Consider the following 14,563-nt stretch of genomic DNA (forward strand, 5'->3'; position numbering starts at 1 on the left):
CTAATCTTTGTCAGGGATGAATTTGTTTTGTTTGACAAAATGACAATATGGTCACTATAACAAAAGAGTAAACAATGCAGCTGCCTTCTCTTTCAACTTGGTGCTTCCCCATGGACAGTTTAAGGCTTAGTGGTGAAGTTGAATATTTTAGATGAAACCCAACATTGTGAATTCACAAGTGGACAAAGGCTCTAAGTTACAGGATTCATCTGGAAGTGTGAGATACTATCAGGTTGGTCCTTTGTCAGCATAAACCTATTAATAAAAGCTTAGCAGGTTCAAATTTGCTTTCAGCTGGTGATATATAGGATGAACTAAATTCAAATACAGCATCATTTGTATTCCAACATGGAAGTGTTCTGCTAGCTCACTTGTAATTATCAAAGTGATAAGTGTTACTGTGAATATAACACAACTCATAACAAATAACTCTTAATACAGCTTCTGTGTAAATTATAATGCAGAGCTTCTGAAGTCCTCTACCTTGCAGCTAATTACAATTAGATGGAAGTATTGTAATTGGCAAAATTCATGTACTGTCTGTAGCCAAATTGAGAAGCTGTGAGACAAAAGTATTTACAGGTTCTACTGAATTCAGATTATTTGGGGGTAATTGTCAGAGGGCTCAGTAAAAATAGGAATTTAAGGCACAAGAGCTGAAGTAGCTTTAATACCATTTAGAATATTCCAGAAAAAAAATCTTTAATGATGGCAGATACTGAGTTCTGTGCCTCTTTTTTCACACTTTGGTCTTCTCTGCAGTGGACAAATTGCCCAAGGGTTTTTATATCCACTGAATAATTTGCAGTATATCTTATCTTCAGCTGATAACTATGCTGAGATACCAAGATCAGTTAATTATTCTTTACTGTGGTTGTAATTTTTGCCTCCGCTGAGTGAACAAGACTGGCTGAACAGTTTCACACAGTGCTGTTCTGCTAAGAGGAGGCTCAGGAGCAATCTCATTACTGTCTACAACTACCTGAAGGGAGGCTGTAGCCAGTTGGGGGTCAGTCTCTTCTCCCAGGTGACCAGCAACAGAACAAGGGGACACAGTCTCAAGTTGTACCGGGAGAGATATAGGCTGGATGTTTGGAGGAAGTTCTTGCCAGAGAGAGTGATTGGCATTGGAGTGGGCTGCCCAGGGAGGTGGTGGTGTCACTGTCCCTGGAGGTGTTCAAGAAAATACTGGATGAGGCACTTAGTGCCATGGTCTAGTTGATTGGACAGGGCTGGGTGCTAGGTTGGAGTGGATGATCTTGGAAGTCTCTTCCATCCTTGTTGATTCTATGATTCTGCCTTATAGTGCACTGATTCTGAATTTAAGACAAATAGGTACCTAAGAGGAAAATACTGTAACATATATTTTAAAACAGTTTGAGTGGGAAAGGATTTTCTAACACATTTCTATAAGATTAAGGAGGTATGAGGGATGGGGGGTTGTGGTGGGGTGCTGCCTGTGCATAAATGCATGATACAACAGCAGACAGTTAAGTCAGTGTTTTAGTCATAAACGACTTATTTTCCTGCATGGGAATGTGATGAGATGATTAGGAGATGCTGAATTGCAGTAGGATAGGTAGTTGAAGCAGTTGTCGTCATTCCAGGTGGAAATAGCTAATCTGTCAGCAGAAATTCAGTATTTGTCTGCCTTTGTGATCCTTGTGTCTGGCAAAATAAAATAAAAAGGAGTTGGCATCAAACACCTTCAGTGATATAAATTTGCTTCTGGCAGATAAGAAACTGGATTAGTGAAGACTAGAGCAAGTTGATTTACAAGGGAACTATCAAGATGAAGGTTACTATGGATGGGTTTTCCTGTTCATTCTAGTGACTGAACCCACTTCTGTTAATTATTGACTGTTGACTGAGTGTTATGTGTGTGCTTGTTAGATCTGTTGAATGTAAAAAGTTGGAAGGTACAGTAAAAAGAAAAGGATGCTGCAGTTTAATGGTAGAATTCAACCATCAGGCAAGAATTAGATGATCTTGTCAATTTTTATAATAGAAATGCAATGAAACATAATAATCTCTTGTAATCTACATTTAATGATTGGTTGTACTGACCTTTTGGTTGTGATGTTCTTTCCTCAGTAGAAAGAAAAACGATTAATTTTGCAGGCTCATCTAACAGTTCACCTTGCAAGCATAATCTGCTGTTGTAAGGCTTTAGTATACAACCTCAGATTTTACTTTGTAGGCTGCTATAGTTGTAGCTTTTCGTCTTTTATTTGCAAATGCATCTGGATTTTGTTTTGTCCAGCGGTAGATGTTAGTAGAAGTCCTGCTGATCTTTTTGGTTTCCTTTTTGCAAGTGGCTGAAGAACAGCTGTGGTTACAGTTTGTACCAGCCTGGTGTTCTGATGTATCATGCCAGCTCCACTAGCTTATGTTAAGTGATGTAGAAAAGCTTTTTATTATAGTATCAATAAAAATCATAGCTGCATAAAAGAATATCTACCTATTCTCATATCCATAAATAAGGGTGTGGGTTTTTTTAATGGCAGTATTTTTTTCAGTAACAAAGCCCCAACAAAATAATGCTTTGTATTAAATGATTTTGTGTGAACTAGAGTACAAATTAATTTGATGCCGATAAAATCTGTGGTTTAATGTTTCTGATTTACCTGTTTCTCGTAATGCTCTTTAATTTCTGTCAGTGTTATTAATGTAGTTTCTGTAAAGGCTTTGCATTTAAAAGCCATTTGACTTTTGTACCTGATGCCATACTTGGAATCATAGAATGGTGTGGGTTGGAAGGGACCTTCAAAGGTCACAGGATCACAGAATGTCAGGGATTGGAAGTGACCCAAAGAGATCACTGAGTCCAATCCCCCTGCCAGAGCAGGACCATACTCTCTAGCTTTGGTCACAGAGGAATGCATCCAGATAGGCGTTGAAAGTCTCCAGAGGAGACTCCACAACCTCTCTGCAGAGCCTGTTCCAGTGTTCTATGATCCTTAGAGTAAAGAGGTGAGGTGAAACCTCCTGTGCTGCAACTTACTTCCATAGCTCCTTGTCCTATCATAGGGAGCAAGTGAGCAGAGCCTGTTCCCATCCTCCTGACCCCCAGCCCTCAGATATTTATAGACATTTATTACATTTCCTCTCAATCTTCTCTTCTCCATGCTAAAAATCCCCAGGTCCCTCAGCCTCTCCTCATAAGCCATGCCCTCCTGTCTCCTAATCATCCTTGTAGCCCTCTGCTGGACTCTCTTGAGCAGATCTCCTTCCCTCTTAAACTGGTGAGCACAAAACTGAATGCAGCATTCAAGATGAGGTCTCACCAGAGCAGAGTAGAGGGGAAGGAGAATCTCCCTTGATCTGCTGGACACGCTCTTCTTAATACACCCCAGGATCCCATTGGCCCGCTTGGCCACAAGAGCACGTTGCTGTCCCATGGATAACTTGTTATGCACCACAACTCCCAGGTCCCTCTCCGCAGGACTGCTCTCCAGCAGATCACCTCCCAGCCTGCAGTGGTGCAGATCATCTAGTCCAACCCTCTCTGCAATAAGCAGGGGCTTCCTCCACTAGGCCAGGTTGCCCAGAAATCTGTTGAGCCTCACTTTGAATATTTTCAGGGATGAGGCCCCAACCACCTCCCTGGGCAACCTGTTCCAGTGTTCCACTACCCTCATGGTAAAAAAAACTTGTTCCTAATATCCAATCTAAATCTGCTTTTCTCTTGTTTGAAGCCATTGCCTCTCATCCTCTCACTACAGGCTTTGTCATCTTGTGCTGTGTGAAGCATAATCACCTAAATTGTTAAACAAGGATTTTTTTTTTAAGCAGAGAGACAACCTTTGGGATTGAGACCTGCTGCAAGTTAGTTGATGTTTATTATAGATACACCTAGAATTCTTAGACAGTTTTTAAAATCCATTCAAGAAAATAGAACTCTGTTTTCTTTTCTGATCCTTTACCTTAGCCTGGCAGTGCACAGAGTCTTTATGATGGCTTCCTTTTCCCCTTTATTTCTATTCCAAACCACTTTTGCTAAGTTTTCCCCCAGCATAAACATAAAAAGGTTTTGTGGACAAGAGATAACAGATGCTATTAAAACAGTAATTGGCTAAAGCAATAATAATGACTGCTGTGTCCAGTTCTGGGCCCCTCAATTCAAGAAGGATGTTGAGGTGCTGGAACATGTCCAGAGAAGGGTAACAAAGCTGGTGAGGGGCCTGGAGCACAAATCCTATGAGGAGAGGTTGAGGGAGCTGGGCCTGTTTAGCCTGGAGAAGAGGAGGCTCAGGGGTGATCTTATTACTGTCTACAACTACCTGAAGGGGCATTGTAGCCAGGTGGGGGGTGGCCTCTTCTCCCAGGCAACCAGCAATAGAACAAGGGGACACAGTCTGAAGTTGTGCTGGGGTAGGTATAGGCTGGATATTAGGAAGAAGTTCTTCACAGAGAGAGTGATTTCCCATTGGAATGGGCTGCCCAGGGAGGTGGTGGAGGCACCATCCCTGGGGGTCTTCAAGAAAAGACTGGATGGGGCACTTAGTGCCATGGTCTAGTTGATTGGATAGGGCTGGGTGCTAGGTTGGACTGGATGATCTTGGAGGTCTCTTCCCACGTGGTTGATTCTATGATTCTATGATTCTAATAATAATATAAGCAATACTTACTCTTTACCCCAGGCTTTACTAAGAAATCTGTCAACTGATTTTCTTTTTTACAATTACAGTAATACTTCCTTTGAATAACCCCTTATAAACAATAAACCACCTTTCCTTCTCATTTCCTAACGTAGGCTGCACATTTTAATTCAACGAATGAGATTTATTTACATAGTTAATGATATAACTATATTTAATTTTATAAATTAACTTCATTTTATAAATATTTATATTTGTTCACGGTACCTTTACACACATTCTGTTTATATATGCAAATATCCAATGCACAAACTGTTAGACTGTATATAATATGTGTTTATATAATGCATATAACATTTTTATATTTACATTCATCAAAAGGAAAAGTCTTGGGAATTTAATGCCATATTATGAAATTATTTGGATATGGATACAAAAGTGCTCCAGGGAAAAGATGAATGAAGCTTTTTGCTAATTTTTTGACAATGTGTATCAACTTTATCCCCAACGTTGCACTTTTTCAGTGAAGATTAAATATGAAGTCAAAACAGAATGGATGTGTGACAACCATATTATAGAATCAGAGAATCAACCAGATTGGAAGAGATCTCCAAGCTCATCCACTCCAACCTAGCACCCAGCCCTGTCCAGTCAACCAGACCATGGCACTAAGTGCCTCATCCAGGCTTTTCTTGAACACCTCCAGGGATGGTGACTCCACCACCTCCCTGGGCAGCTCATTCCAATACCAATCACTACCTCTGGCAAGAACTTCCTCCTAACATCTAACTTAGACCTTCCCTGGCACAACTTGAGAGGCTCCCTCAGCCTCTCCTCATAGAGCTTGTGTTCCAGGCCTCTCACCAGCTTCATGGCCCTTCTCTGAACACGTTCCAGTATCACTTATTTAAAAGAAGGAAAATTAGGTTTAAGTCTATGTTCTGCCTATCTGGAATAATGCTAGGATCAACTCTGTACCTTTGATCTTGGCTTGGTTTTGCTGTTTAGTTTAGTTTTGGGGGGGGGTGTTTTCAGTTGTTTTGTTTTGGATTTTATTTTGTGTGGGGTTTTTTGTGGTTTGTTTTTTGTTTTGGTGATTTTTGTTTGGTTTTTTGGGGGGCGGTTGTTTTTTTGTTATTGTTTGCTTTTCCTAGACTTAATTTTTCATATCTGTTACATGTGCTAGAAATACTTTAAAATTTATAGAAGTTAATACCCCTGCCAACCCCTCTGATTACAGTTTGATTTTAAATTAAGCTGAAATACCCTCAGTACTGGAAGCAGTATAATTAAATCTGCTGACTTTTATGCAGACTCAATGAAGTGGGAATGCTGGTGGTGGGAGGCATTTGTCCCTTTGCCAGGTCTTGTGGAGTAACAGAGATACACACCTGTGGACCAAGGCATATCTCAGTGCCTGTTCTTACAGTGGTAGGAGGTGACTTCCAGCAGAGGGTTTTTCAGCACATATGCTTATTAGAAGATGTGTTCCCAGTCAAATCTGACACATGACATTTTGAATTGGAAGACATCCTGTAGTGCTTGTCCTGCAGACGTGTGAAGTAGGACCTAAGAGGTGAGAAGGGCAAAGGAGAGTTTAATACAGAGTGGGTAAGCATCCTTCTGACGTTCTACTTGACACCTGAAATTGTCTCAGGGCTTTTCTGAGCAGAGAAAATTAGAGGGAGTGGGACAAGAATGTTATGGTCTTAATTCTATTGAAGTGAGATGGGGATCGGGCTCTTCTCCCAGGTAACCAGTGACAGGACAAAAGGGCATGATCTGAAGCTGTGCCAGGGAAGGTTTAGGTTGGATATTAGGAAGCACTTCCTCACAGAAAGGCTGATGAGGCACTGGAATGGACTGCCCAAGGAGATGATGGAGTCACCATCCCTGGAGGTCTTTAAGCAAAGATTGGATGTGGCATGGTTTAGCTGATGTCATGGTTTCAGGTTGTAGGCTGGACCTCATCTCTGAGGTCTTTTCCAGCCTCAGTGATTCTGTGAATCTATGTATCTTTGCTACCTTGAATTTCTGGTCTAAAACTAATAGAAGAAATTGATCTGTGATCTTCTACATCTTAAATAACATTTTTGGAGCATTTTGCTTGTCATTTCCTTCTCCCGTGATGGTTTTCTTTTGTTTCTCTGAAGTTTTTTGTGTGTTCTTGATTTTATGAGGATTAAAAGTATTTAAACAGAATTCTAGGGTCAGATATACCATTCTCTGTGCAACACTGAAGTATGATATGAAGAACAGCTTGAATTAAACACTTGCAAGTTCTGGTGTGCATTTATTTAAATTTAATAGAGTGTATTGTGGCCTTCAGTATCTGAAGGGGGGCTGCGGGAAAGCTGCTGAGGGACTTCTTAGGATGTCAGGTAATGATAGGACTGGGGGGGAATGGAGCAAGACTAGAAGTGGGTAGATTCAAATTGGATGTTAGGAAGAAGTTCTACAGCATGAGGGTGGTGAGACACTGAAACAGGTTGCCTCTGGAGGTGATGGAAGCCTTATCCCTGGAAGTTTCTAAGGCCAGGCTGGATGGGGCTTTGAGCAACCTAATTTAGTGTGAGGTGTCCCTGCCCATGGCAGGGGGGTTGGAACTAGATGATGCTTGACAATTCTATGATTCTATTTACAGTTGATGTATAAGGATTAAAATTCCTATGTATCAGAAACTCTCCTGAAAAGATGCTTTTGAATTTAAAATAGTGCAACTTAAAATTGTTTTAATGTATCCTCACTTTTCAACAGTATGGAACACTCATGTTGAATGAAGTGGATAATAAGATGATAGTACTGTCCAGCACTCAGTGAATATGGAAGCAGAAATAGCCAGGCAAATACTGGAAATATTTCAGTGTGAAAATATGATTTGTGGGAGGATGGAATGGGTGCATTCAGTCTGATGCTTATTCATATTGTATTAAACCATGGTTCAAAGTCATTCTTATCAACCACAATATACTCAGCTATTATGTATTGTTGTACTGCCAGAAATATGCACTTTTCATATGCTTTTATAGCACCTCACAAGGAAGTGTTGTGGCTAATAATTTAGCCACCTTAGATTTTTCTATCTTGAGGGATTAAATATCTGTTTGCACCTAGGTAAACAGATAATGTTTTCTGGTGATAGTTTCAAACAAGATTTGAAGTGTGGCAAAGATTTGGATTAATCATCAAGTGGAGGCTGTTTCTAGTATTAGGGTACCATAAGAACTCTTGAATTGACATTTCATATTAAAGTTTTCAAATAATACCACATTCATTTTTTTTGTCTAAAAGATGAATGCATGAGCAGAAGTGAGAATGCATGAGCAGAACTGGTCCTTTCAAGTGTTCACCTGCTGTTTGCTATTAAATGTCTTAAATCATAAACTGTTTGCATAATGCACAATACATTTGTGATAATTAAGAAGATCTCTTTGTTTGCTGTTTCTAGGTTAAACTTTTTCCGAGATGTTGCTGAGTTCAGAGTACTAGCATGTGGTGGAGATGGAACAGTAGGCTGGATTTTGGATTGCATAGGTAATCAAGAGTGTTTGCATCATTTTCTTGGTCTCACATTTTTCATTTTACTACTTTCTGTCTACCAAAGAATGGAGACAGCTGTTTAAAATAAGAGCTTGTTCCTACAGCTACTTAAATTAAGAGCTTGTTCATTTAAATCTTGGAAATTTAGTCATTTGGGACATATTTACTTTGAAGAATATTGAAATTGCAAAGGATGTTAAATATCCCTAGATATGTTTAGTGTTTGTAGTCCTCTGGATTCCCAGAAAGTCAGAAATTTGAGTCATTCTGGTTTAATTTCAGTTCACAGCCTGTGCCCTAAACTAAATGGAAGTTCTTTTAAGAACATTTACCTTTGCTCATTTAGGTTTTTTTACTTGCCAAATTTTTGTCTGTCGTGTATTAGTCCATTCTCTCTGTTATGGAATAACAGACATTTGGTTTTGGAGTTCTTTCAGTCAGTTGGCCACCAAGTCCTTGATACCAATCACTAAGAAGGCTCAGTGTGGTAGTTTGGGACTTTCCCTCCCCCTACGAGATTCAGCAGACTAACTCAGCTGGCTGGGAGTGAAGGAACGAAGCTATATTTACAGCATAGCACAAATATACAAGCATATATGCACAATATATACAGATATTTACAACTATTTACAATTATACACAAGTTAAATGTAATACAGAAATACAAAACCTCTCCCAAACTGCTGAAACCACCCAGGAGGGCTCTGAGCCAACTCCCCTCCTCCTTCCTACACCTTCCTTATTTTCAGAAGGTTTATATGCGGGGGTGAGATTGCCAGATAAGGAGTTAGAAAGAAGAATGATTAGTTTGGGTTACACAGCTTCAGGCAGAGATAGTTAATGCAGCAGCAGCAGCCAGAGACTGCCTGACTTGGTTTTTTGGTTTTATACCTCTCAGCAGAACCTATGAGTGATACAGGCGTCACTATTATTTTCTTTTCACAGCCAATGATCTAATTTCTCTCATTAAAATGTTCCAATTAGCCTCAAACCAGCACACCCAGGAGTCAAGGTATTATAAACTTCAACTTCTCAAGGCCTATTAGGGAGAATGTCTTCCATGTCATTTGATTCTTTATTTGGCATTAGTGGGGCTGCAGGAAAAAAAAAAGAGGAATGCATGACAATGGAAATTAAGAAAATGAAAAGAGGTCAGCTGAAAAGTTAGATGAAGAATGTCTGGAAGTGTGTGTTTGTGGGAGGTGAGGACCAGAAAACATTATGAAGTTCAGTGAAAAGTAGAAATGGAATCATGAAGGAATGGATGATAGCAAAAGGCTGTTTCTGGTCTTGATTTAAAACAAAACAAATAAAGCTATAACTGGGTTTTTTTTTCCAAATGCAAGCTATTATTTGTAACTTTTAAATAGCTTTCAAAGAGCAGCCTGATCTAGTGGAAGGTGTCTATGCCCATGGCAGGGTGGTTGGAACTAGGTGATCCTTGAGGTCTCTTCCAACCCTGGCAATTCTGTGAAAGTTTTAAACCAGTGTACATAAATATCTAATGTATTGCCCAAACTTGAAGAGGTGAAATTTTGCAGCTGTTAGTTGTGTCATCACTTTAGAACTCACTTCATGGGGTCTAAAATGTCATGCAGTTACATTTTCTTTCAATGGCATTGTTTGAAAAGAAGGAAGGAGAAAAAAGCTGCTTTGTCTTCTGCAACAATTCTTTTTTTCTGAGTACACAACTAAGAAATTATTTAGGGGATCCAGGATCTGGTTGCTTGATAGGCACAGCAAATAGAGTTGTTTAATGCTGCGTTTTAGCAAACAAAGGCCCTTTGGTATACAAGGTTTAAGAAATCATCCATTTCATGAAACACTTTAGTAGTTTGAGCTTTTCTTTATTGATCTCCTGGTATACAAATTACCTTAGCTGAGAGCAAAGCAAAAGGAAAAGGAAAAAAAAAAAAAGAAAGAAAAAAAAAACCAAAATCCTCAAACACTCAACAATCAAAAACTAAACAAAAACTTATTTTCCCCTCAGTTTGAGACTTTTTAATGTTTGGGGTTTTTTTGTTCTCTTAAATGCTTTGACACTGAGATTGTGAACGTTAAATCTTCCTAAAGTGTTGATGTGTAAAATTGATAAATAATAAGATGTCCCTTGCCACATCCATCCCAATTAAATGGGGAATTTGGACAAATAATGTATTTGAAATATTATACCTGGGGGACACATGCCCCACTTCCAGCTTGCAGGGAAGCTGTGTTAGTTGGCAAGAGTTTTCCCATTGGATTTTGAACAGAGAGATTTTGCCTTGAAATGCTAGAAAAGTACTGGTAAAGACACTAAATTCAGATGTTTCAAAGCATTATTTATTAAATACAAAATACTGACTTAGATACTTCATCAGATAGACCAATGCTCATTTCAAATAGAAGCTTTATTTCTTGATGGGCTAACCACTCATTTTGGTCCCAAGGCATTCTTGGTAATGGTGCAGACACAAAGCTAAGTGAATATGCAGTTAAATGTGAATTTGGTTTAAGATTCATCTCCTTATTCGTGCTTTTAACTATTACTCTTTGGCATTTATAGCTGGGACTTGCAGAGCTGAAAGCTACAGTGAACACAACTTGTTCAGCCTCGAAAAGATCTTTGGTGTAACTGTTTGGGAATGTTTATCACATCTATGGGTTACAAAAGTCTTTGTGATAACTATTGAGTAAATTAGGATTAAGAATTGAATATTGACTCGAGAAGGCTCTGCATAATGGAGTGGCTTGGTGAAATGCTTGTTGCTAAACAGGCAGCATAATCTCATATACAAAATGCATATCACTGTCTTGCACTGAAATAAAACCTAACACAGTTACTGTCTCAGTACCAAACAATCAGACTTTTTTATTCATTGGTTGTGTTTTCTCCTTCTTTATTCACAGAGAAAGCAAACTTGATTAAGCATCCTCCAGTTGCTATCCTGCCTCTTGGGACTGGCAATGATTTAGCAAGGTGTCTGAGATGGGGAGGAGGTAAACAACATTCAAATACAATTCATTATGCAATTAAAGGGAAAAGAGTAGTTTTTGCATCAAATTTACTCTCAACATGTGGTTTTCTTTTTTATAGTCTATATAAAGAGCCATTATTACCTTTCCTTTTTTGGAGATTAGCTGTCAGTAAATGTTTTATATGAGTGATTTATAGATATTAAGAGTCATAATCAGTCTTCATCCCTTTTTTGTAGCTTCTGCTGACACCAAAAAGGCTCCAAGGTTCAATGAGAGTTGTATATAAGTATTTGGTTGGCTTTTTACCATCTTTATTGCAGTTACTTGGATCATTACCATATAAAGGGAGTATTCTTAAATGGGTGTTAATTGAGACTGTTCTGAAAGGGTTACTGAAAACAGCTAATAATGGGTTGGGAGTGGTTTCATTTTTTAATGGTCAGAAATATTAAGTGCTAAATGTTTCTCAGCTTCAGACTCATTCCTTGATCCACTCCCCTTTTCTTATCCTGCAGAAAATTCCAGACAGTAAGTCCTGTGGTGTCATTTTTCAGAAAATGAGAAGGCAAAGAATGATGAAAGGAGAATATATGTAATGTCAAACCTTTAATGGCCTTTGCATACTTTCCTGCATGTGTGGAGCCTTCCTATTAGCTCCTCCAATAACTTGTTTCCATTCAAGATTTGCATTACAGGATAACTTGAAGGAGACAAAAAAAGAAAGTCTCAGGCAAGTCTCAGTCTCTGAATGAAAGCTTGTCAATTTGTGGGCTTACAGCCAGATCTTGGTAGTTTCAGCCAATGTGTTGTGTATTCGGAACTTGTCAGCCTTTGTAGGTATCTCTTCCTTCTTCTGTCTCATGATAGCAAATGTTCACCGTGAGGGTGAGAGAACACTGGAACAGGCTGCTGACATCGATTGTGGAGTCTCTTTCTTTGGAGACATTCAAAACCTGCCTGGATGCTTTCCTATATGACCTAATGAAGGTGATCCTCCTCTGGCAAGGGGGCTGAACTTGATGATCTTTTGAGGCCCCTTCCAGTCCCTAACATTCTGTGATAGCAAGTTTTCTTTCTAGATGTCTGCTATGTCATCAGGTAGTCTTTTGCAAATTCTCAGTAGTTTCCATGCTGTAGAACTTTACAAACATGATGTTTTTTATCAAATCATTTCAGAACCTTTATTTTCCATCATAACTGGTGATTGTTTATTTGCATACTGTTGGAGGAGGGGACACAACACACAACCCTAAACACACCAACCAAAACCTAATGAAATCAGCCCTTCTTCACTATGTAAACATTTCATAGTGTGAATCAGGTTGGAAAGGGGAAGGATTCATAGCAAGTTGTTAATCCAAAATCCTGTTCTAAGCAGGGTCATCTATTCAATCACATTAGTCAAGATCAGTCCTTCCACTCACTTTTATTTACCTACTTACTCTTTTACATGATTCCATCTGAGCTGAAGTAGGAAAATACAGTATGAATATATTCTGCCTTTCATCATTCTTTGCCTTGTTACTTAGTGGTAAACAGTGCAGTAACAGGGATTTTCTGGAACTTGTGTAGATGGGAGTGGAGACAGGGCTTACAGAAACTGAACTGCAGATGTGTGATCTGAAGGATGCAGACAAATGGTGTTGTGCATGCTGCTGCTAAGTGGTGGTTGGCAGCAACTAGCAAAAAACCTACTATACAACTGAAGAAGAAGTGCGTTGGCAATGGCTTTTGAGCAGGGAGGCTTTGGATAGCTTTGTTTGCTAAAACTAATGACTCGGGAAGTACGTATTGCTTGTGTGTGAGAATTTGTTTCTGATGTGAGGAAGGAATGAGTGCTCAGATCTTCAGTGTTGTCGTGGGTTAAGTTCAATGTTTGCTGCTGTTATTCAAACCCATCCTGCCTCATACCAGCTTCAAAATGAAAGTGCTGACTGGGACAAGGTATTACGGGGTGTGAAGTTCAGATTGTAACATGAGAGATTTCCTGTTCCAATTGCTGTTTTTGGTTTCTGGGGTTTTGTATGTTGACTGTCTTCTGCTGACATGGCAGCAGTACAGAGAGAGATGGGTGAGAGTTTTTAGCTCACTTGCATCTGCTTACTGCTGCTTTCTACTGTGCTTGTTCTGTGAATAGGGTAATGTATTTGTGCATGGTATTACTGTTATCTCACTTATTCAGTAAACTTGTATATCAACTCTTTATCTCAACCCAGAGTGTTTTCGTCTGTTACTTTTCCCTCACTTCTGTGGTGTAGGGAAGAGGCTGTGTTTAACTAGCACAAGTATCTATCACATTTAGTTTGAATAGCATTCAGAGCTGGTAATGTCACTTAGCAAAATCCCTACACCATTTGTGTGTGCACAGGTGTACTTGAGGTTGTGTATACTCAGAAATGCCTAAACAAGTTTTTTACTGTTTAGTATGCAGTGTAGTGAACAGCTACTAGTAGTTAATTACCTAAAGATGCATGAGTGCTTCTTGGCAAGTAAAAGTAAGATCTTTACAGAGTATGATGAGCTTCATAAATACGTTGTTGAAAGAAGGAAAATGTTAGTTCTGCTGATAAGTCATCAGTTATGGATTTCAAATTTTGGATTTGTTATGCTAAACCACATTGAAACAATGAACAAAAAAAATAGTAGGCATCTTTTAACTTTTCAATCTCTTGTTGGACATTAAGCATACAGACCTCTAATGCATGACCTTTTATCATACATTTTGAAATCAAATGAATTTAAATGCTAAGATTAATTTCATAGCAATAAAATTTAGCAAAATATAATTCTAGGGGTTTTAATAACTATTGTAATGGTCTGAAAAATTCATAGGGTTGACAGTTTTTAAGATGCAGTTATTTTTTCCAATACCAATCTGATACCAGATGAAATCTGTAGACATTAAATTAGCTGAATGCAGAAATCAGCTTTGCATTTTTTACTCCTTTTAATGACACATGCTGGAAAGTTTTCAATGCTTCAGTACACAATTGTACTTTTCAGGGCTTTCATCTCTGAATTGTGAGAAAGGTAGCTTTTAAGGTCATCTAGTCTACCTTCCCCTGCAACAAGTAGGGACATCTTCAAGTAGATCAGGTTGCTTAGATCCTCATGCAACCACTCATTTAGACATATAGAAAGAAAATGGAATGAAATTTTATTATGCTTGATTAAATAACTGTTTTCATGTTTTGCTAGGTTATGAAGGTGAGAATCTGATAAAGATCTTAAAAGACATTGAGAACAGCTCAGAGATTTTGCTGGACAGGTGGAAATTTGAAGTAATACCCAACGATAAAGATGAGAAAGGAGACCCAGTGCCTTACAACATCATCAATAACTACTTTTCTATTGGTGTGGTAAGACTTATGCTTATCCTTAAGTGATTTTCTGTTTTGAATAAATATGTGCATTGCATGTCTGCAAGTGAGGAATTGTTGGCTACAGATCACTTATAATGTTAT

At 38.8% G+C, this 14,563-nt stretch overlaps 1 protein-coding gene across 12 annotated transcripts in view; it reads left to right on the plus strand.

The window, feature by feature from the left end:
* The window catches only part of DGKB (diacylglycerol kinase beta), a 477,946-nt gene that overhangs the window by 262,972 nt on the left and 200,411 nt on the right, over positions 1-14,563 (plus strand). For all 12 annotated transcript variants that reach the window (XM_064167184.1, XM_064167194.1, XM_064167193.1 and 9 more), the window contains 3 exons: positions 8,050-8,135; positions 11,031-11,120; positions 14,298-14,458. In XM_064167184.1, the coding sequence (XP_064023254.1) occupies positions 8,050-8,135; positions 11,031-11,120; positions 14,298-14,458 (337 nt within the window). The remainder of the gene's footprint in view (positions 1-8,049; positions 8,136-11,030; positions 11,121-14,297; positions 14,459-14,563) is intronic.

Source organism: Pogoniulus pusillus, chromosome 28 (assembly GCF_015220805.1).
Source record: "Pogoniulus pusillus isolate bPogPus1 chromosome 28, bPogPus1.pri, whole genome shotgun sequence".
NCBI classification, from domain to species: domain Eukaryota; kingdom Metazoa; phylum Chordata; class Aves; order Piciformes; family Lybiidae; genus Pogoniulus; species Pogoniulus pusillus.